The sequence below is a fragment of the Lagenorhynchus albirostris genome, chromosome 17 (genome assembly GCF_949774975.1).
Source record: "Lagenorhynchus albirostris chromosome 17, mLagAlb1.1, whole genome shotgun sequence".
Lineage (NCBI taxonomy): Eukaryota > Metazoa > Chordata > Mammalia > Artiodactyla > Delphinidae > Lagenorhynchus > Lagenorhynchus albirostris.
The window spans coordinates 17,178,435-17,201,026 of NC_083111.1; the positions used below are offsets into that span (position 1 = coordinate 17,178,435).

General features: G+C 43.5%; 1 protein-coding gene across 1 annotated transcript in view; it reads left to right on the forward strand.

Annotated features, from left to right (window-relative positions):
- Positions 1 to 19,068, forward strand: part of RDH10 (retinol dehydrogenase 10) — a 28,086-nt gene extending 9,018 nt beyond the window's left edge. Inside the window, exons 3-6 of the mRNA XM_060127388.1 lie at positions 13,446 to 13,544; positions 14,757 to 14,902; positions 16,487 to 16,618; positions 16,725 to 19,068. Coding sequence (XP_059983371.1) covers positions 13,446 to 13,544; positions 14,757 to 14,902; positions 16,487 to 16,618; positions 16,725 to 16,848 — 501 coding nt within the window. The 3' untranslated portion in view covers positions 16,849 to 19,068. The remainder of the gene's footprint in view (positions 1 to 13,445; positions 13,545 to 14,756; positions 14,903 to 16,486; positions 16,619 to 16,724) is intronic.
- The last annotated feature ends 3,524 nt before the right edge of the window (positions 19,069 to 22,592 follow it).

Sequence of the window (22,592 nt, forward strand, 5' to 3'; positions counted from 1 at the left end):
CTGCGCTAAGGCTAACACTGCTGGGACAGCTTTTTCAGAAAGACTGAGTGGAGAATGCCCGGTAGAGCCCTCAGCCACTGGATCCGATGCGTGATCGGGTCACTGCGGCCCCGAGGAGGGCTACAGACCCTATGGTTAAATGCTTAACTGCTCACATTCTCAACTTATTCTCTTTCTTTTCGTTTGTTTTTACCCTAACCATTTTTCAGATTTTTCAAGATCTTTGGCAAATTCTAGTGAATTGACTTGAGTAACTTGAACATACCTAAGATGTGACAATCAGAAAACACTTTCCAAGCAGTTTAATAACCTCCCTGGGAAGGTGGAATGATTTTTTTAAAGTAGGAAACCCCTTTTTATTTAAGTTTTTTTCTTGAGTGGAGGAATATTAATAGCAGATTCATCTAAAATTTCTGTTCTAGTTCTTTCAGAAACTAAAATTAAAGCCTATTTCAATTAAGATAAGTAGGCAAGTTGCCTCTGTCTAACCCCGCTGTCTGCCTGCGTGGCTGGATGCAGAGAGGACGTGTGCGGTTGGCTAGCTTGTGTTGGAGCGCTCAGGGAAGGAGGCACCTCACCGCACGCAGCTACAGGCACTGCACTTGGAAAAGTGCGCTCGAGCCTGTGTGAAGTCCTAAATCCCCGGGATGGTTTTGGACCCCCAAGTTGTACTATGCTGAAATTCCACTAGGGGGTGTGCTGGCAGGGTGGATTTGTATCTTATTTCCTTCTGCACACAGCCAGTAATTGTCCCAAGATAAAGGGCCTTTTGTCGTTGATCTTTGGAGTATGACAAACTGATAGTCCTTAAGAAACAGGGACCTATTCCCTGCCTCAACTGAATGGGTTAAATCCAATGTTTTGAGCCTGTTACTCTAGGAATCAGATTAAAATGTGTGAATCTCTCTTGGTTTAATTAGTTGATTTCTTATCTCAGAAGTTACTATCGTAGTTAGCTATTCAAAGAACTAACCCCTTCTTATAGTTCTATTTACTGAGCTAAAAACTCCTTTTAGGCGGAGACCCCTTGTAAGCATAACCAGAAAATAACTTGGAGGATGGAGTCTTTTACTTCATTCTTTGAAAATATATGGTAGACAGGTAAAGCATACAGCTGGGCCCCGTAATAGGGCCACCTTAGAGAACCTCCCTGTATTGTGACCTAACCCTGTTCAGACACCATTGTTTAGAGTAGAGGTTGTCAGAGTACGGCCTTAGGACCTAATCTCGTTTACCCTGACACACATGGCCAACCGCTTCCCATCACCTGGACCTCTGGGTTTACGCAGGCTTATACCATCACAGCACTGGCAGGCATGCCTTCCAACAGAAGGATGCCAACATCTCTTACTTGCTCTTACCCAGCATGGCCCGTTCTTGAGTTTCTTTTTCTTTTTTACTTTATTTGTCAATTCCCTCAAAACTCAAGTTCACACCTGTCAGGGACCATTTTCCTAAATGCTCTGAAGCTAAAATTAAGTGAACCACGGGAAAAAAAAGAATATCCTCTCATAATGATGATAAAACTTTCAACACCGCAGCAAGTGCTGCTAGAATATTTAACAAGGAAGGGCAATTACTGCTGCAACCTTGAGTGCTGTCAAATGAGCCCAACTGACAAGCCACTTACAGTGAATTCACATTCGGAAACAACGTGACTTGGTCTGTGAAACTTTCAAAGATCGCGCAAAGATGTGTGAAAGGTGACAACGGTGTTAACATCGTGAACATTGGCGTTTTGGGGGTTTGGGGAAACCACAGTGTTTCTCATTTGCTGCTTGCATAAAAATGTGAATTTCTTGCCTTTCCTTCAAATGGCTTAGTACTGGAATTTCTGAATATTAACACGGTTCAGCTTCTTAGTGTTATTCTAAACAATGGGGCTCAAAATAACACTTCCAAATCAGTGTAACTGGGAAAATATTTGTGGTGTAACTTATGTAAGCACATGGGTATTTTGAGGACAAGTGCAACTTAAAATTCAAAGCCTGAATTTTTTTCCCACCTGCAAATTGTAATTAACATACTGCCCCCTGCTGATTTCTCAAGGATTTTTTTTTTTAAATGGGGATAGTTCTACAATCTCTTGGGAAAGAGAAACATCAGGTGTAATAAATTATTTTTAAATAGTTCTGTACTAACTTTTAGTATTTTTGCATTTGCTGGACTCTTCTCCGTCAAGCAGTGTAACTTGTATTTTTAAGCGTTGATTTTCTGACCCCAGTAGAACTAAAGAAAAGGATTCGAGAAGTGGTGTTACTGGAAAGTGTCGGTTGTTTCCCAGCATCTCCCAGGATTCCGGAGGAAGGGGGCAGGCAGCTGAAGCGGCTGTTAGCCCTGTGTTTGTGAGGCTGCTTCTAGTGGTCAGGTCCTGGGTTTTTGCCGGAAGTGTGGTCGGACACTACGTGGAGGGCAGGGAGGCTTGCGAGCCGTACATAGTAAGAACCGGGAATTGCAGGAACTTGAAGAAACGACATAACCAAAAATAGATAGCACTTCTCACCCAAATAGCCTATAAATATATGCTTAATTAGCCTTGGGTACATTTACTCTACTTGTACATAGCACTTAAATTTTACAAAGCCCTTTCATAAACACTTTTCTCTCATTTGCTCCTCATAGCAACTCTGAATTAAGTAGAGCCAATATCCCCATTTTTATGGATGAGGAAACAAACCGAGAGAGGTTATGGGACTTGCCTAAGGTCACCACTGGGGAAGGAAGAAGCTAGGACCCAGACCCTCAGCCTAGGACTTAGTTTAGAAGCTCTACAAATACTTATCTGGGCTACATGTTCAAAGCTCCTGGTAGATTCTCCTAGGAGTCACTTGTGCTTGTGCCCTGTGGTATAATGTAAGAATCCACCTTCAAATGTTGATTTTTTTTTTTTTATTAGCACGGTTAGTTTAGCAATGACTAATTAACCCTAGCTTAATATCCCCGGAAAGTTTGCTTCATAAATTAGACAAACATGTAAAATTCTAAAGACCCAATACCACACTAGAATTTTATTACCAAAGCCCAATTCATGTGTTCTTCTCTCCCTTTTCTGTAATTTTCCATGGTCTGTGTCTGAGATGGTTACTTCATTGACAAGAGTGTGGTGTATCCTTGGTCACTCAGCTTCCTTCTCTTCCTAGTTTGCATGTCAACATTGACAGGACAGACATAAAAAGTAATGAATAAAAAGGGCTTTTCTACAGACTGGCTGAACAAAGTTCTATAAATACTTGGAACTGAAATGGCAATAACAGTGTGGTTTTAGTTTAGGCTTTTGTTTGTTTTAAGCTTATCTCCTGGAAAATATAAAACCTTTATTCTGTTACATAATATTCTTTTGAGAGCAGAATTCCAGGTAACTGCGAGATTTGCTTTGGAAATGCTAATCATGGATTCTCAAAATCGTGCAGTTTTGGCCAGCTGATGGTGTCCAAACTTGTGGCCCAAGTATCTGACTTTTAAAGGGGTAACTTTTTCCTAGGTAGGGTTTTCTCACAGGCTTACCAAAGCGTGAAAGCTTCAGAAAGGTAAATGTGGAAAATTTAAAAGGTAAATAAATGCTGAGGCTAAAAGGGTCTAAATTCCGTGTCTTGAAAGCTAAGCCCTCAAAGCCTCTGTGAGTAAGGGGGAAGGATTTTGAAATCTTCTAGGTCTCCTTTTGAGAGCTGTTCTAATGGGGTCAGGGGTGTCTTAGTCCATTTGGGCAGCTCTAGCAGATTACCATGGACTGAGTGGCTTATAAACTACAGGAATTTATTGCTCACAGTTCTGGAGGCTGAAAGTCGAAGGTCAAGGTTCCGGGAGATGTGGCGTCTGGTGAGGACCAACTCCCTGGTTTGTAGACAGCTGTCTTTGCTGTAACCTCACACGGTGGAAGGGGGTGAGGGATCTCTCTGGGGTCTCTTTTATAAGGGCACTTATCCCACTCATGAGGGCTCCACCCTCCCGACCTAACAACACCACATTGGGCATTAGGTTTCAACATGAATTTTGGAGGGACACAAACATTCAAACCACAGCAGAGGGGCTTGCTAGTGCTAAAAATGGATCCAAGGCAAATATACATACAGTCAGTCTGTAAACTCCCATAGTAGCCCATACAAAGCTCCCAGGGATCTTGGCATCAATTTGAACTGGCATTTGTCTGATAAACATTACTGGGGAAAGGATGTGGGAAGTGGAGAATGGGGCCTCTCAACCCCTAATAAATACGGTGGTTCAGAGAACACAGGTAGGATAGAGGGCAGAGAAGTTAGTCTGCCTTTACTTGCTGAATTTCTAGGAGAAATTGATCTGAAGCCACTTGAGGTTTAGAGTAGACATGACCTGGCTCAGGCTACAACCTTAGGCTCAGCCTGCGGTCCAGAATGGCAGCAACAGCATCACCCCATCAGGCTGCATGTTAGAAAAGCAAGCTCTCAGGCCCTCTCCTCTCCCAGACCTACTGGATCAGAGTCTGCATTTGATTCAGATCCCAGGTAATTCTTGTGCACATCAAAGTGTGAGGAGGAATGGCTCTTGAGCACATATTTCCCTTCCCACTTTCTCAATATTCTCTGCTTTTTTTTATTTTATTTTATTTTATTCCCTGAGCTAATTAGCCCTTTAGGGTTTTTGTAGACTAGGAAAATACTACACCATGCACTCTAGGGTCCGCCTTGTCTAGGTGTTGTTTTTGTTTTTTTATTTGGGTTCCAGGCCATTGTTAAAGGGGGAGCCCAGGTGCTCTCTTGCTCACTATCCCCCTTGGTTGCTGTGCCCAGGATGGAGTTTCCAAAGCCATAAACATCATGGTACAGAGTCAAGGCTATGCACTGAAGAGCTGTGTTCTTCCTGCCCAGGACCAAACAGCTGTCTGGAAATAGGTTGCAGGAGGGCAGAGACCTTGCCTCTCGTGCACCCTGCTTCTCTGCTCCTAGCCCCTGCAGACTGTCAGCGTTATCTCCCTTCAGTGGTATTTCTGAATTTAGGGGTAGAGTGGTGGTTTGAAGGTATTGGCATGTAAACTACAATGGGCTTTTGAGCCCATATTTAAGACGTGAAATTTTTTTAAGCCTAGAATGTCTTGCAAAGCTAGAAAATGTCATTACAATATGAGACTTAGAGCTTAGAAAAAATCATCACGGGACTATATGGAACTTGATTTGCTAATGTTCACGTTCCTTCTAAAGAGTGGTTCTCATGGGGCTCTTTTCCCCTCAGGGGCATTTGGCCACATCTGAAGACATTTCCCGTTGTCAGAACTGGTGGGGTTATTACTGGCATCTAGTGGGTAGAGTCTGGGGATGCTGCTAAACACTGTACAACGCACAGGACAGTCCCCACAATGGAAAATTACCCAGCACAAAATGTCCAAGGGGCTGAGGCTGAGATGCCCTCTTCTAGAACACTGGCTCTCAAACGTGGCTGCATAGTCAAGTCACCTGGGGAGTGTCGCCTTCCGCGGCCAGATTCCCTCCCGGGTATGCCTGGGCCTCAGAAGGAACACCTCCCCCGGATAATTCCAATGTGTAGCATCGTTTGAGAACTGATTTCTAGAAAAGGTGGCTTTTTACAATCCTTAAGTGTCTTTAAGAGGTTTGCAAAGTTTTTGTTTGTTTTGTTTTTTTAACAATGCCTAGCACAATACAGGTATCTCATAGACCCCCTTACACAGTGAGTAAGTTCTAAGTTGTTACAGTGCGTGCCTAAGAATAAAGTGAGTTTTCAGGGGTAACCTCTTGATTTTATGTATCTGGAGTTTAGGTAAAGATGTAATTTTCTATAAAGCCTCCACAGTAAGCACCCTGGAAAGCAGAGAAGAATTTGAACCCTTTGCACAGATGAAATACGAAGGGTGACGGAAGGGGATCACGGGGGCTTTGCTGGGCTGTGGCCTTTGGGTTGGGCGCGGGCTGGGTCCTGCCACTTCAGATGGCCTAAGCAGGGGCTGAGCTCACATGCACGTGGTTATGCCTCATGGAAGTAGTTGCCAGTCACTCGAGCAGAACCGAAGCCTCTGCCCTGTGGAAGGTCTGTTTTCATTACAGTTTCGGCGATGTGATTTGAGTTCGGGGCAAAGCAGAGGGATTAATGACAACCTGTTGTTTAGCAGGCTATTTGGCTGCAATTTTGTGGGCTATTTTCACTACTCTGTAAAGAGTTACTAAATCGGGTCAGGGGCTTGGGGAACACTCCTTTGATCATCTAGGACTCAGCCAGGGGGAGGGTCAGAGAAAGCAGCCTTTCAGAACCAGTGTGCAGCATTCATCGTTCCTTTTAAAACATTGAGCTTCCATGGACTCAAGTAAAAGACAGAAAAACGATGATTGTAGTTTTTTTTAACATATAAGAGGCATGGATTCACATTGCATTATTTGAAAAGGCACAGCCATGACAACATATAAGTGTTGAATGAATAGATATTTTTACTGCTCACCAGATGCCGGCAACTGCACTAATGGAGTTGACACCTTATTGAGTCATTTATGAAAGTCTTAGGCAACTAATACCTCTGTGTTACGACTTGTGTATCGAACACGTGGTAAGAAAGAACGAATTATTGGATATAAGCCGTCGTAACATTTTTGAGCTGAGAAACCTCGGAGATCTCCTTTTTGTCTCACAAATGAGTTAAGCCAAGAGAGGTCAAGTAACGAGGAAGGTTAAGTGATTGACAGGACCATGTGGTTTCTGGACCCTAAAGGCCAGTGTACTTTCCAGATTGAGTTTTAAGTCCCCTCCTTTCTGGTATTTCTGCACAGGGAACTCCGAAGTGTCAGGGAGTGTTGATACCTGAGTTGCTGCCTTGGGGTAGATTCATCCCATGTTTTAACAGTGGGAAGGCAAGTTAATGAAGCATTTATTTTTGCTGAATAACTAATGGCGTCATCATCTAGGTGTTCATTTGAAAAGCCTCGCTCTTTTATCAGCTCCTTGGTTGCAGGGCAACTGTAGGCGTGTACTCGTGCATGTGCGTTAAGTATTAACTGCTGATGCCCCTAAATGTTAAACCAATCCCTGTGGCCTCAAAATAATAACAAAAAGGACAGTAGATGTAACATTGATGTGAATTTGACGTTTATGACAAATTCTTCTCTATAGCTAAAGAGAGAATATTTTGTGTCCAGCAGGTAGAGATTTTCATGAACATTTTAAGTCTGAGAGTCGTTCCAGGTTTCAGTACCTTGGGGCTCTGTTGCACAATTTGTCTGGAGACCTTTCTTGTCTCTACAAACACACCCACATAGGAAAGAAAAAAAAAAAAAAGCTGTCATCGAATTACATGAATTTCAGAATTTGTGCTGTCAACGGCAACGAAAATATTTAAAGTCAGTTTATTGCTAACAAATACAGATTTGGGTTTTACTTCCTAGTTGAAGATAGTTTTGTAATGAAAAATTTCAAGTTACACTTTCTGTGGTCAAAGTGAAGTTTCTGGAGTTTGGTGCTCAGTACGTTGATGAAGCAGATACCTGTAAATCTACTGGATTAAGAATACTTAGCCATGGGTTCCTTTCCCAGATTAGCTTGGGAGTATGTCACCCTTTCTTTAATCTTTGAGCACACTAATGATTAACCCTATTAAATAGCCTTTTAAGCCCAGTTCCCTGTATTTTCAGCACCTTCAATAGTTTGTACTCTTGAATCATCGTTTTCCAGAAGTGACTGAATTTTCATAGAAGAGTGCCACCAGATGTCATTTTAGCCTTGTAAATAAGCAGTATGTTCCTCTGTGATCCCGACAAAGATAAGTTACTCTCACAGCGGCAGGCGGAAACAGCAAAACACCAAGGAGAGTCGCTGAACCATTTGGAGGGGTACCATAGGGATGTCCAGTTAAACGTTCTTTGTTCAATGGAGTCTTGATCGCATTTTTTCCAGATCATATATATTGCTGCTATTTGGAGACTCTGAAAATCCTTAAACATAAATACATCAGAAAACTGTACTGTACATGTGCTCATGGTGTTAAGCCTTTTCCCATTGTAATACGATTTTTGGTCCCCTTTAGAAATGAAAGTTTTCTGTTTCTTGGACATTCAACTGAGAGAAACACTTCAAAATGATTCTTTTAAAAAGATACCTTTTCTTGAATGGACCACAGGACAGTCATGCCAATGCACAGAAACAGAGTTTGAGGCCTTTTCCTAACTGTGAGGAATTAGCTTTGCTTTTCCCTTAGTATCCATTATCCTTGAATAGCTTGCAAATATGGAAAACATTCTGAGTGTTTTACCTATACCTTTAAAGTGTCGTCAATCTTGAAATTTCAAAAGTCGGCCTTTGCCGGATACCACATTTCTTCGCGTTCTCTTTTGTTTAACTTTAGGTTAATTTGTCCTGACAGTGCAGCTGCGGGCTCTGCGTTGCAGTCTGTCATTAAGAGCACCAGGAATGATCTGGAGGGTTGGAACTGTTGGGAGTTAATTTGGCGTAAACCTAACATTCAAAGATTTCTCAAGATATGACATGTCATGTCTGTGTCCAGTCACACTTCTGTTTAAGAAGTTCTTGTTTATATTATAAATATGACCTTTACAGTTATCTTTCAAAGTGCCCAGTGCTTTGAAGAGGAACCCCGAGGAGCTATGGAGATATTAAACTTGTGAAGCATGTTTCGTAGGAATGTCAGTGTCTGTCTGAATATCCTCTTCCTTCATCCCTTCCTTCCTTCCTTCCGTTCTTTTTTTTCTTTTTAGTCACTTAGCAACCCTGTCAGCCTGGCAGCTTATGGTATTGGATATGGTCTTGTGATAAAATTAATCACAGGTAATCAAAGGTCTATCATCATACTTTTTAGCCAGGATCCATTACTGAAAGAGTTTTCTCTTTTGCAGATAAAATAATCCCTGGGTCCCTTCCAATTCTAAATTGCCTCACTGAACATACAAATTGGTTGCTGACTCTGAGACTCCCCCGCCCCCAGGTCAAGAGTCAACCACATTTTCCTCATGACGATCTAGATGTCCTCCCCTGTGTCTCAGACATTTGAATAAGAGGACAGAGCTCAGAGTGCGGTTCTCTGACTTAGACTAAACATCTAGCTAACCTTGCCACCCACTGTTGGGACCAGCTAACTCTGGTGACTGATCAAATGTCCTCCCTTTAGCCATCCCTTTAGCAGCTGGTAACTCCCGATCTGGATAATTCGTCCTTACAGTAAGAGAACACAACGGTCCCGGTGTCCGGCGGAGCTGCCCGTCTCAGATTCACTGTCGGCAGCACGTGCGTGAATTTACGCTCAAGCCATTTGGGTGTGTGCCGCAGCTTTGCTCGTTCTTCTAACGAGTCTCAGACAAAGATCACGAACCTGAGCTTGAACTGACTGGTGTCATGGCAACTAGCACTTCACCTCTTGCTGGTCCCCATTTCATACGTGCTACAATATTTGTGCACATTAATAATTCATCACAGAGTGCCAGATTTCTTTGTGCTGTCAAACGGTGTCAAGGACAGACTGTGCTGTGCTCGCTCAGATGTCACCCACCAGACTGTTGAGGGCAAGAGTAATTAGAAAAGAAAACTCGTCGGGTTACTCGGGAAAGTTCCCGAGAGCGTGACGCTTTCTCACCACCCATTTACAGCACTTTTTCTCATAACGTAAGGACTAGACTTCGTGTTGATCAAAGTTCATTTGGTAATGTGCCCCAGACACAAGGCAGGGGTTTGGTTGTGGAAAGAAGGCCCGGGCCGTAATTGCTCGCCTCCACTCGGGCAGCAAAGGAAATGATTAACAGCCTCAGGGCTCGGTCACATGGATCAGGCTCCAGCCTGAGCCCTGCAAGCTCGGGTTTAAAAGGAAACCTGAGTGTCCCCGGTATGAACGCTCTTCCCCCAGGCTTGCCTTCACCCGGCATCCAGTAGGAGCTGAGTGGTGGCCACCAGCTTTGGAAGACAACCAGTCTGGGTCCCAAGGCCTCCCGGCCCTTGGATGGCTTTCCTCCCCTCCCAGTTTCCCCAGCACCTTGTCTGGTGTTTCCGACATTGCTAGTAGTTGTAATAACTGTAGTAGTAGACGTGTAAGTGGTGAGCCTTTCTAAATAAAGAGCATAGACCTTTGTCTTGGCATGTGGAAAGCACAGTGGCACGCTGGATTTTGTTTCTACAGAAGGTCCCGGATGAGGCAGGAGGCACAGAGTTTATAAGAAGTGTTGACCTACCACAGCCCTTTTTTAAAAAAATCAACCCCTTCCTCTTAAAAGAAAGCTTCATACTAAAACAGACAGACCTGTGCCACACTTTACTAGCAGCTTAAAGTGAAGCCTATTTCCCTAAAAAATATGTTTACAACCCACAGTTGGAAAACACTTTAGCCACATAGCTATATTTGGATTCTTTTGTTTCTCTCTTTTTTCTTATTTCCTTTAAGTGCAAAACCAGTAGCTTAAATGTCCCTCCAAACTACTTTGGTGGGGGGGTGAAGGGAGGGAAGCAGGCCCAAATCACAGGGTTTTTTTGTTTTGTTTGTTTGTTTTTTGTTTTTGTTTTTTTTGCGGTACGCGGGCCTCTCACTGTTGTGGCCTCTCCCGTTGTGGAGGACAGGCTCCGGATGCGCAGGCTCAGTGGCCATGGCTCACGGGCCCCGCCGCTCCGCAGCATGTGGGATCCTCCCGGACCGGGGCATGAACCCGTGTCCCCTGCATCGGCAGGCGGACTCTCAACCACTGCACCACCAGGGAAGCCCCCCAAATCACAGTTTTTAGCATATGTAGCTATAACACCCTGCTTTTGTAAAGGATAAACTAAAACTTGTATATTTGATGTACTGATGTAACACAGTTACATGCTGGTGAGGATAAATTCTCCTTAGAGACGGGAATGAGACCTGCTGCCATGTTACCTGTCATCGCTTGGCCAGATCATAATACAAGACCTGCACGTAGTAGGTGTTCAGGAAATACTTGTTGAATGAATAAGCTACTTCTGCCAGGTCAGGAGGGGACATGAATCCGTTTCAGAACTTTGCAAGAAATTAAACTTAAAAACAGTGAGGAGGGACTTCCCTGGCGGTCCTGTGGTTGAGACTTTGCCTTCCAGTGCAGGGGGTGCAGGTTCGGTCCCTGGTACGGGAGCTAAGATCCCACGTGCCTTGCAGCCAAAAGACCAAAACATAAAACAGAAGCAATATTGTAACAAATTCAATGAAGGCTTAAAAAAATAAAATCAAAACAGTGAGGAATTTGGTAATCTTCTGTCACCTACCTTCATATGCGCTGGGGATCTGGATTAGTCATTTAACACCTGCAGGCACCAACATGGAACACGAACATGGAGAAGTCATTAGAGCCCGCCCACTGGGTGTCTGGGTTTCTAGTCAGGCCTGGCCACCGGGTAGAGTTAGTGTGGAAACAGGCTGGGAACGAGCACGGTCAGCGATTCGGATTTGTCAGGTAACCAAGTAGAAAATTCCTACTGGTATTCTGTACTGTGTGTAATTTCTTAGGATGTACTCTTGAGTCCTTCTACTTACTTAACTTAAAAATAAGACCTTCATACTAAATCTATCCCTGTCTTTCAAGACTAAAGCAAACTTTTAAAACTTAGATGTGGTCTCTGGATAATGTCAAGACTAAATTTTATACCTTTTAGCTAATTGAGGAACAATTAATTATAATCAGATATCTAAAATAAGACTTATAGGCCTGATTACTTAAGGATAGTAGTTTAGATAGTAGTTTAGATAGTAGTTTAGATTGTAGTTTAGATTGGAATAGATAAGCTTCCTTGTGATGTTACTATATTGAAATTCTGTCCCCATATATAAGCTCTAAAGCCTGAAGTTTCCAGGTGCTGTAGACTAAAAGGACAAAACAAAACAAAGCACCGCAGAACATAATTATATGTTACAGTGAATGATACTGATTATATGTCTTAAAGAAATATGGACAAAGTTAAGGTGAATAGGATAATGTTAGATAAAGGCTTAATACCATAACTACCTGTGATAGAGAATTATTGAGAGACTCTGGTGACATAATTAACATAAAGCACTTTGAAAAGCATGAGAGGCCATGTAAATATGTGATGAATATTACACTTTGAATTATATAGCAGGGCATCGGGGTAGATTGTCAGAGAAGAGTTGAGCTCATGGGTAAAACCTTACAGGTGAGAATAAGCGTGACACAGGTAACAGCAGTGAGGAGGCCCAGACACATGGATATAAGTGGGGACCAGGGGGTTATGTGATGATCAGGAGTCAGACTGGGGAAGACCTTGGGGTATTTCACAAAGATTCATCTGGCAACTGAACGCATCATGGATTGGGACATGGAAAAATTTCAAAATTAATGGAATGACTGTTTGATCTTGTACATGCAGAAGCTATCAAAACAAATAGCTATGTATGCAAAAATTCAGCAATCTGTTAGCCGGGAAATCCTCTGAGAAGGGAATGCAACTCTCCTTTAAGTCCACTGGTCAGTGTTTGGGTTTCTTTAACTTCATAAATCATGGGAAGCTGTGTTGGCAGTGGGCTATAACTCAGCAGTGGACAGATTGCTCTTTGCTGCTTTCTTTTAAGAAGCAGGTTATAAAACTGTTGGGAGCCTGGTGGAGTAGTTAATGGATCATGTTAAGCAATTTGAAGTAATTAAAAAAAAAATACAACCTTGCATCTGGAAGGCAAGAAAGCTAGAGAGAAAAGAGAAGTTCAGTGAATGAGAAATCGATGCCGCCTTTTGGGTCCACCGCCCTGGAGCTTCTGCCACGTGCTCTGCCCCCTGAGTGGCCAGTCACCTGCCTCCGTGGGGAAGTCACCCCCCAGTATACCCCACAGTGGAGTGTGGTCATTCAAATGCTATAAATTGTCACAGCAGAGTTAGTGTTAGGACACATTTTTCATTAAAATGATTCTGTACTTTACCCTCCTTTTTTTACACCTAAAATACTTTACCTCCTGTGAGCATACTTGGATAATACAGCTTGGATGCTGGAAGATGCTTCTGGAATATCTCTTCATTCATGGGTCTGTTGCTGTGTAGACACAGCCCATGAGGTAAACATTACACGAGGCTTCTATTCGTGGGTAAGCGGGAGGTCCCTCACAGACCATGAGATGCTGCACTGAAGTGTCAGAGCATGAAAAGATCTCTGACCTGGGAGTAGTTTAGATTAGCAGATAACTATCACTTGAAAGGTGATAAAGAGCCTTCTCCTAATGGCTTTCTTTTCATCTCTGGACATTGTCCCCGAAAGCTCTTGTGTTACAGTCTTGTTGGTCACGGCTTATAACAGGCCTGCCATGCCGATGATACGGTGCTAAGTGAACCAGACGCCTAAAGGATCGTCTCTTTTTGATAAATGTAAAATATTTTCAAACAGGTTGGGAAATGTAACGTGTGGGTAAAACTTTGTTTCGTGATCTTGGGTTTGTGGGGTTTCTGTTTGTCTTTCGTTGCTGTTGTTTGTTAGGTGAAACCCATAACGTCAGTTCTAAAGCTTGAATCTTCCTTTTCTTTCAGACCACTAAGGCTTTTCTTCCTACCATGCTGGAGATTAATCATGGTCATATTGTGACCGTTGCAAGTTCCCTGGGATTGTTCAGTACTGCTGGAGTTGAGGTTTGTCATTATAAAGCATGTCCTTCTTTCAGTCGGTTCATCTCGAGAAGAATACACCAAAGTCCTAGGAAGGGTACCTGCTGCCCACATGTTCCTGAAAGGCCATGGAAGCACGCTACCTGTGTGCTGCCTGTGGAATGCTCCCCAGCAACCCACGTGGCTCGACGTCTTCTGCCATAAAGTCACTTCTACTAGTTTGACAAAGCAGCAGCAGCAGCAGAAGTGGGTGGGCCCGTCCTCAGTATGGCCCCATTTTCATTAGCAGTTGTGCTTGACAATAGTGGGAAGGTGCAGGGTCAGGATGAAACCGGAGGGCAGTGGCAGTGCCACAGGGAACAGATAAATGAGGCCAAAGGTTGACATTCTGTTTTGGTCCACTTGCCAAAAGCGAGCTGTCTTGTGTTAGCTCATCAGATGAGATGCTTAGGGCTGATGCCAGGTGTCTGCATCCTAAGTCTGTAGAACTGGGCTTAATCAGACCCTGTTCTTCACCAAATTCAAGTTACAAAGCGTGTGTACGTATATTGCTCTGTGTGCTGTTCATCCCACGGGTGCCTGTAGCGGAAAACTGAAAACATCATCCCATGCAAATATGCAAAAGGATGCGGAAGAGACAGCTTCTACATTCTACATTTCAACTCCTAATTTTAAAGTTGGGTAATGGAGAAGCACTTTCTTCCTATACCATGAGTCCTTAGGTTAAGTTCTAGTTTAACTTTACAAGGTAGAGTTATCATTTCCATTTTCACTTGGCCCTAAAAAGAAAATGGGATCATAACAGCTTATAACCCCAGCTAAACTCGCCTTTGTTCTCCTAGCATTAATTTAAACAAACTGGTTTTTCAGTCTCCTTTACTGAACAAGAGACCATTTGTAAATTTTCCAGACACTTCAAAGCGAGCCTCTCTCCATTTTTAACTCCAGCTCGTTCGCTTTCATAGAGTCCTTTGTGGTAACTTCCCCAAAGTAACCTGATACTTCGTTGATGTGGCAGAAAGTGTTCATCTGTTTCTGCTGTTACTTTGAAAATATTATTTCTGCACCAAACCACATCAGATATCTGTCTTTTAAAATGCTCTCCTTTTCTTTGCTTAGTCACCTGTAACCTTTTATATCAAACATGTAACCGGAGTAACGGGACCAGGGCAGCTTGGGATGGGTCAGGGATGTGGACACGTACTGAGGATTTCTGCTCTTTCCCCTCTGCCTCAGGATTACTGCGCCAGTAAATTTGGAGTCGTGGGTTTTCATGAATCCCTGAGCCATGAGTTAAAGGCTGCGGAGAAGGATGGAATTAAAACCACGCTGGTTTGCCCTTACCTTGTAGACACTGGCATGTTCAGGGGCTGCCGAATCAGGTCAGTAAGGACGCGCCTTGATACTGACAAGAAGCGGTTCTAACAAATCCTCTTTCCATCTTGGGAGAATATGTGGAATCAGTCAGATCTCCAGCCATAACCCACCTCGCACTTCAGTATCTGTCGTTTGGCAGCTCACTTGTAGCTTTCGTTGGTCAAGGTCTGTAAAGTTGAGGCATGTACGATTGATAAGCAAGGACTGGTATTAGCTCACAGAAGGTAGCCTATGAGCATCAGTAGGAAACGGCTTCTCTGCACCTTCAAGGAGCAAATACTCAGGATTTTCCTTAGAATCTACTTCTTTAGGAGTGATTTTCTTTCTTTAATATTAACGTTAGTACATAAATGCGACTTTGGTTTGGATACGAAACAATGTCACTGCCATAGAAGAGGGTGGTCTTTCTTCCAAAAAGACCCTTGAATGAGACACCCCAGGTTTGGGAACTTCCTTTTTGCAGAGAGTGTATGTAGCTAGATTCACTCTGACAGAATGAGAAGAAACGTTGAGATTTTCTAAACATGAAATGAAATACCACCACACTTTGGAGGGAGGAGGCGTGTGGGAATAGCCATGTCAAGTCACATCTGACTTGAGCTAAGCGGAGTAAACAAAGCCGTGACTCATCAAGAGGACACTTGTAAAGACATGCTGACTGTGAGATCTCTGCTTGGACGAATCTGACAGGCAAAGCGAGAGAACCAAACGAGTTCCCCATGGGTCAGGGCCGATATGGACACATCCTGAGCCTGGCCACGCTCTGAGCAGGTGGAGGTGATTTGAGTCATTTCCATCTCAGGCTGACTCCAAGTCTGGACCAGGAACGGACTCAGCCCTGCCTCTTTTCCCGCGTGTGGGCGGGGTGTGTGTTGCTTTGCTTTTTGCCTCTTACGGATGGACCGGACGCTGGGGGTCTGAGGAGCTTAGACTGTTTAGCATCCTGTTTAGCATCACAGCAGGTGTCCAGCGCTGCGGAGGGGCGCGAGGGGGGGGGACGATGAAAAGTCAAAAGAATAAATTGTATTAAGTTATTTCAGTGGGTGCCTGGATGAATTCAGCTGAAGGTAGGGTGTCTCTGTGCACTTCATTTCAGAGACCCCCGGAGAAAATGCCACGGCTTTCCCTCTCCAGGCACCCGGGAAAGCACACAGCTGACTTATATTTCACTCCGAAAGGTTATGTTGGTGTTTACACACCATCATTTGAACTACACTTAATACTTAAAAGTTTGGCATCTTGTTTGGGTTTAGTGTCTGTTATGCCAGACACCCTCTCCTTTTTCAATTGAAAGAAAAAAAAAAGTAATTTGAAATACATTTCAAGGCATGTTGAAAACACGACTTTCTCACTTTACAGAAAAGCAGACCAATTCTGCTTTTTTTTAACTTGTTTTCCAGACTATGCAAATAAAATGTGTGCATAGTAGGAAAATTTAGAAAATACAGAAAAAGCACAACGAAGTAAACAAAACGAATTCCAAATCCTGTTGCTCAGATAACGTCATCCTTCGTGTTTTGATGTGTATTTCCAGTCTTCCCTATTTTGTGTTCATTCTTAATTTCGTCTTTTGAATTTGTAACTCTCAGGAAAGAAATTGAGCCTTTCCTGCCCCCTCTGAAGCCCGATTACTGCGTGAAGCAGGCTATGAAGGCCATCCTCACGGACCAGCCCATGATCTGCACCCCCCGCCTCATGTACATCGTGACTTTCATGAAGAGGTAAGTGTGAGGGGGCTCCCTCCTCGGCAGGTCTTCCCCAGTCCGCCCCGTAACGTAAGGAACACACCACGCCTCACGGGGGCTCACTGTGACTTTTCCTTTTCAGCATCCTCCCTTTCGAAGCAGTTGTGTGTATGTATCGGTTCCTAGGAGCGGACAAGTGTATGTACCCCTTTATCGCTCAGAGAAAACAAGCCACAAACAATAACGAAGCAAAAAACGGAATCTAAGGATCTTTTTTGTATGGAATATCACTTCTACCAGAAGACGATCAAGATATCTCATTCCGACCCACATCAGCATGACTGATACTCTCTGGATTCTAAATCCGCATTGACTTTTTTTTTTTTTTCAAATCAACTTTTTAAAAAAATAAAGTGTAAATTAACCGACTAGAGTGCTTGGAAAATGTGATCAGCGTAAATGAGCTTAAGCTGTTGCCAATGGGGTCCTTTTCCGGCAGAACCCTAAAACCAGTTTTATCTTTTAGACAAGCGCTGTGTGATGTCTCCAGGCTACCATTATTTTTTCTGAATGAGCAGGGAGTCTCGAGATGATAACGACAGTGTGTTTCATGTGTGTGGTTTTTCTTAATTCCCATAGAGTTTATTAATTCTTGTAATTAATCTCTAGCCAATCGACACCCTTGCAACTTCAAGGACTGATAGTGCTATATTTTCTCATGTTTTCGAAGTTTCAGTTTTGCAAAGCCTGTGTGGCTCTTTCATTGTGTTTGTATGTACAGCTCTTTGAAAATGGCATTTTGAAATCTCTATCAATTGGAAGTAGATGATGATGTCTGATTGTTACAGTAAAGGTGATCAGGTCTCTTTGTTAAAGTCATAACGACTACAGTGTTGGTCGAATTTTAAAATGAGTCTCTGAGATCTTTCCTTGAGTATCTATTCCCCTGGAGACCTATTGATCCAAAAAAAGATCATACATTTTCTACCTATGAATTTTGCTGCATACAGGAAGTGCCCTTTCCTCAGGAAGTTGCTGTGTTTCATTTCTTTGGATGGACTTTGATCTAGAATACATAGCAGCTCTGCAAAGAAACAGTTTCTAAAAATGGGAACTTCTGCATTTAAAAACGTCCCCATTTTTGTGCCAACTATGATTAGCAAGGGGGAAAAAATCTTATACTGTGGAGTACATATGGAAGGGTGTAAAGATTCTTTTGAAAGTTTTATTCACATTGTAGAACAGCAAATGACATTTTTACAGTATTTTTTTGTAAAGCAAACTATTTTGTGCCTTGAATTTGGTAAATGTGTATTAGTGAAACGTTGTAAAAGTGAACTTCTACCTCTGTATCTAAATGTATACCATCCACTTGTAAATTACTATAAACTATTATGTGATTGCTTTTTTTTTTTTAGAATGTCCTGTTTAAATAGTGACCAATGTTTTAGGCTATTAAAATAAGCCATCTTTTACTAATTAATTGGGAAATTTTATAAAGGACTGATTAAATTTAAAGAAAACTTACATACAAATGACTGTGTGATTATTAGTAATCAGCATTGTTGCAGGGACATTGTGTTCTTTTTTTCCTCCATGCCATATCACGCCTCAAAGAGAAATGTTTGAACGGGATAGTGTTCAGGAACAGACATTGATAGCTTTGGTTGCCCTACACTCAAATTTCCAATGTTACCATCTTCTTAGATTAGAGACTTTATCAGGAGCTTGTTGATAGTGAAAGTGAGAGGATAGAAAGAATCCCAATACCTGTGTGCTGTCTGGCTGCACCACAGCTCAAATCTGCACTGTACCCACATACAGGATAGTGCTGGCTCGCTGCTAGTGTCCCCAACACTGGTCTTAACGAACAGCTTCATTCTGTGTTTGAATTTCTTTTTATAAATGACAACTAAACCTGAAGCCATTATAACACTTGAGGCACTGGCCGCCTCTTATTTTCCATTTTGGATTTTAAGAACAGTTGACCCTTGAACAACAAGGGGGTTAGAGCCCCGACTTCCGTGTAGTCAAAAATCCATGTGTAACTTATAGTCAGCCCTCCGTATCCGTGGTTCCTCCTTAACCGCAATTCCCCATCAGCTGATTCAACCAACCTTGGACTGTGTAGTACTGCAGTATTCACTACTGAAAAAAATTCATGTACACGTGGACCTGTGCATTTCAAACCTGTGTTGTTCAAGGGTCAACTGTACTTTGAAGTAACCTCATAACAATGTGGGGTGGAGACTTATTTTCAGGGGTTCTCTGGGTCTGCCCATCAGTAAACCCCTAGCACCCTCCAACCATCCTACAGAGATCCGTTCTACTCTAACAACCCACTTAACAATCTTAAGACGAAGGAAAGTCTTCTTTACATTTAATTTTATTCTCATGTGTTATAACTTAAACCTATTTCTGTTCTTGTTTGTCACTGCCCTTATAAGGTTGTCCATCTCTAAATTCAATAAACCAAATTCATTTAACTTTTTGGTAGAAGTCTTCAATTCCCATGTCCCAGCCTTAGTTGAATTACCTCTGTGGCTCTCCCTTGAATGTTGTCCAAATTCTCTTTCCCATCTTTAGCCGTGGAGTTTGGAAGGGGACCCAGTTAATGCAAATTTAGGACTGCAGGATTCCTACGTGTTATGTAGCTTCATACCAGTCTCCTGTTCTTAGCCTAAAGCTGTATTGATGATGTAGTTTTCCCCAAACGTGAACTCTCTTCTAGTCAAGACTGCACACTTGTGTTGATCATTTAAGTAATTACCAGTGTTCCTTTTCTCGCTGATTATTCATCGACACCCCCGACCCCACCTTGAGATTAATGCTGACTTTGAGTATGTTCCCTTTGTCTGTCAGTTGGCCCTTTTAGGCGATGTTCAGGACCACTGGGCTCAAGGCTGACCCCCTAAAGAGGCCACTTCTGTTCCCCAGCTAGAACTGGCTCTCTCTCATCTTGGGGCCCAGGAATCAAAAGTTTTGAAGGCAGCAAAGATAAATTCCAACTATTGTTTTCCCCCTTGATCTACCAGGTCTGTTGCTTTGTCACAAAAGATTAGATTAGCTTGACAGGATTGAACTACATAAAGCCAGGCTGGTGTTTTTTTGTTTTTTTTCTTTAAAGTATCCTGTTTCCTTGAAAGGCTATAGCTTTCAAATTTTTTCCCAAGTTGAAAAAAAAAAGTCACATGTATTTTTCAAAGTTTTCTTTTCCAACTGGCAGAAATAATTCGAAATTGGTATTGACTTGAATCTTGGAAATTTGCTTTTGCCTCCAACAAAACATAAAATTAGTGAGGGTTGGGAGAGGAGGGCAGTTCCTTCTGTGTCAAATTTATTGCCTGTGTCTGATTAAAAAGAGGAGAGGACTTCCCTGGTGACGCAGTGGTTAAGAATCCACCTGCCAATGCAGGGGACAAGGGTTCGAGCCCTGGTCTGGGAGGATCCCACACGCCGCAGAGCAACTGAGCCCGTGCGCCACAACTACTGAGCCCATGCACCGCAGCTACTGAAGCCCACGAGCCTAGAGCCCGTGCTCCGCAACAAGAGAAGCCACCGCAACGAGAAGCCCGTGCACCGCAACAAAGAGTAGCCCCTGCTCACCGCAACTAGAGAAAGCCCGCACGCAGCAACAAAGACCCAATGCAGCCAAAAAATAAATAAATAAAAATTTTTAAAAAGGAGGAGAGAAAGCAAGGCTGTGATGGGCCAGAAGTGGCTGGGACATGGCGCCAGGGAGCATGGAGTCAGCCTTTGCCCACACTCAGTTTGATACACCAGGCATCTACTGGGCCCAGGGACTCAAGTAGCGTGCAAGTCACAAGTTCAAATACAAGTACCTTTCTGTGCATATACCACAGGTGAGGCCTCAGAAGTGTGATGAGGTTTCAGCAAGGTGGGGAGGCAACTGAGATAAGCCTTGAAGGTTGGTGATGAAACAGATGGAGATGAGGATGAGAGCTTGGGCATTGCAAAGAATGGATTATCGGGAAAGGCCCAGGGACTTCCCTGGCGGTCCAGTGGTTAAAACTCCATGCTTCCACTGCAGGGGGCACAGGTTCGATCCCTGGTCGGGGAACTAAGATCCCACATGCGGCGTGGTGTGGTGGGAAGAAAAAAAAGAGGGAAGGCCCAGAGGTTGAAAAGGGACGATGATAGTCATCGTGCCTGAAACAGAACATGCGAAGGGAATGCCATGCCTCCCCGACAAAAGGCCCGTTTTGAAAAGAGCCTTCATTCCAGGAGGAGGAATGGGTGCTTCAGGTGATGGAGAAGAGGGGCGCCCTGGGAGGTTTCTTAGCAGGAAAGCGACAGGAGCACAGAGTTGCGAAGTTAAGAGCACCAATCAAGCTTCCGTAAGAATTTTGAGTCACCGCGAGCCAGAGAGCGGCCAGGAGGGAAGCTCTTGCAGCTAAGCAGTGACAGGCCTGTGAGCCAGCCTGCCGGTGAGACAGGAAAAGAAGACAGTGAGAATTTAGGAGGGAGAAGAGCCCTGCAAGGCCAAACAGCTGATTGCCCATGAGATCTAACTTAAGCTTGAGTGACTGAACCCTCACTCGTCACGGGCCAGGTCGTTAAGGGTTTTGTTTTTTGTTTTTTTTTAACTTAAAGTTTTTTAATTGAAGTATAGTTGATGTACAGTGTTGTGTTAGTTTCAGGCGTACAGCACGGTGATTCAGTTATACATACCTATATATATTCTTTTTCGTGTTCTTTTCCATTATAGTTTATTACAAGATAGTGAATATAGGACCTAGAGATTATCGTACTAAGTGAAGTAAGTCAGGCAGAGAGAGCCAGGTCGTTTCTAAGGGAGCCGCAGAACGAACAGTGACTGTAAGAAACGTTGCATTTGAGGTGATGGTCGATCCCCGGCAGACACGGGGACATTAGACCTGGCCCTCAGCAGAGAGGTGGGTGCTAGGATTCTGGACTCAAGGAAACTGGGAGCGGGGACGTGCAGAATGCGAAGGTCCAGTGCTCAAAACCTGGGGAACAGGAGGGAGCAGCTGAAGGGAAATTCATAACGGGTGACGTCTCAGCGAATCGAAGGGGAACTTCCTCCTCCAGAGGAAAAACCAGACTAGAAACAATTATCTCCTCTGGCTGGGCCTAATCTCCAGTCTGAGTCACATTTAAGAGACCTCAGTCTGGCCCAAGAAAAAGAGTCTGTGTGGCCAGCCCTGGGGCAGAGGACCAAAAGGTGAAGGGTAGTGTCAGCAGATAGCCCAAGGGGTCTATCTACCCGGGCACCCGGGTTCCTCGTAACTGAAGCCATTGTTAAAATAACCAAAGTAGAATTTCTTCCTAAGTGAAGCCTGGAGACGTCAACATTTGACAGTGTTTTTTGCTTGGCCTCAGAAGCATGGCTTGCTTAAATGTTGGAGGCCATGCTTCATGAGAACCTGGGGAAAACCAAATGCTTCTCAAGCATCACCAGATGGATACATGTTAGCTCAGATGAACTCCTTCTGACGTGCCAGAAAGATGGGACAGAACCAGCTTCTATCAGTCTGCTTGACGAGACACGCTCCTATCTGGTTCCCGCAAGCACTAAACTCCCAGCCGAGAACTGCTCCGGGCAGATCCCCAGGTCAAGATGGACATGCAAGCACTCCCCAGCTCTCCCAGGAAACGGCAAGGCAGAGCCGTGTGGGACCACAGTCCTAGGTACTATTTATTATGACCCTTCCTGGGCCTCACAGTTCCTACACTACAATAACACTTAACACATTTTCCCTACGCTCTCTTTGGGCAAGCATTGAGAATGTGCGGTCATGAATCCTACTCGCTAGGTAATTATTTCTCATTTAACTTGCTCCGCTTCTGTAGAGTATTTCCAAGATGTCTTCCAGGAGCTTCTAACAAGCTTTTCAGCTGTCAAGTGGTGAAACCTTTCTAACCACTAGCCAAAAGCAAGAGAATTGATTAGCAAGAAAAACAAAGCATCTTCAGCCCAGACTCTAAGTTTGAGGTTTTCCTGACCAGGTGATTTAAACCATGCTGC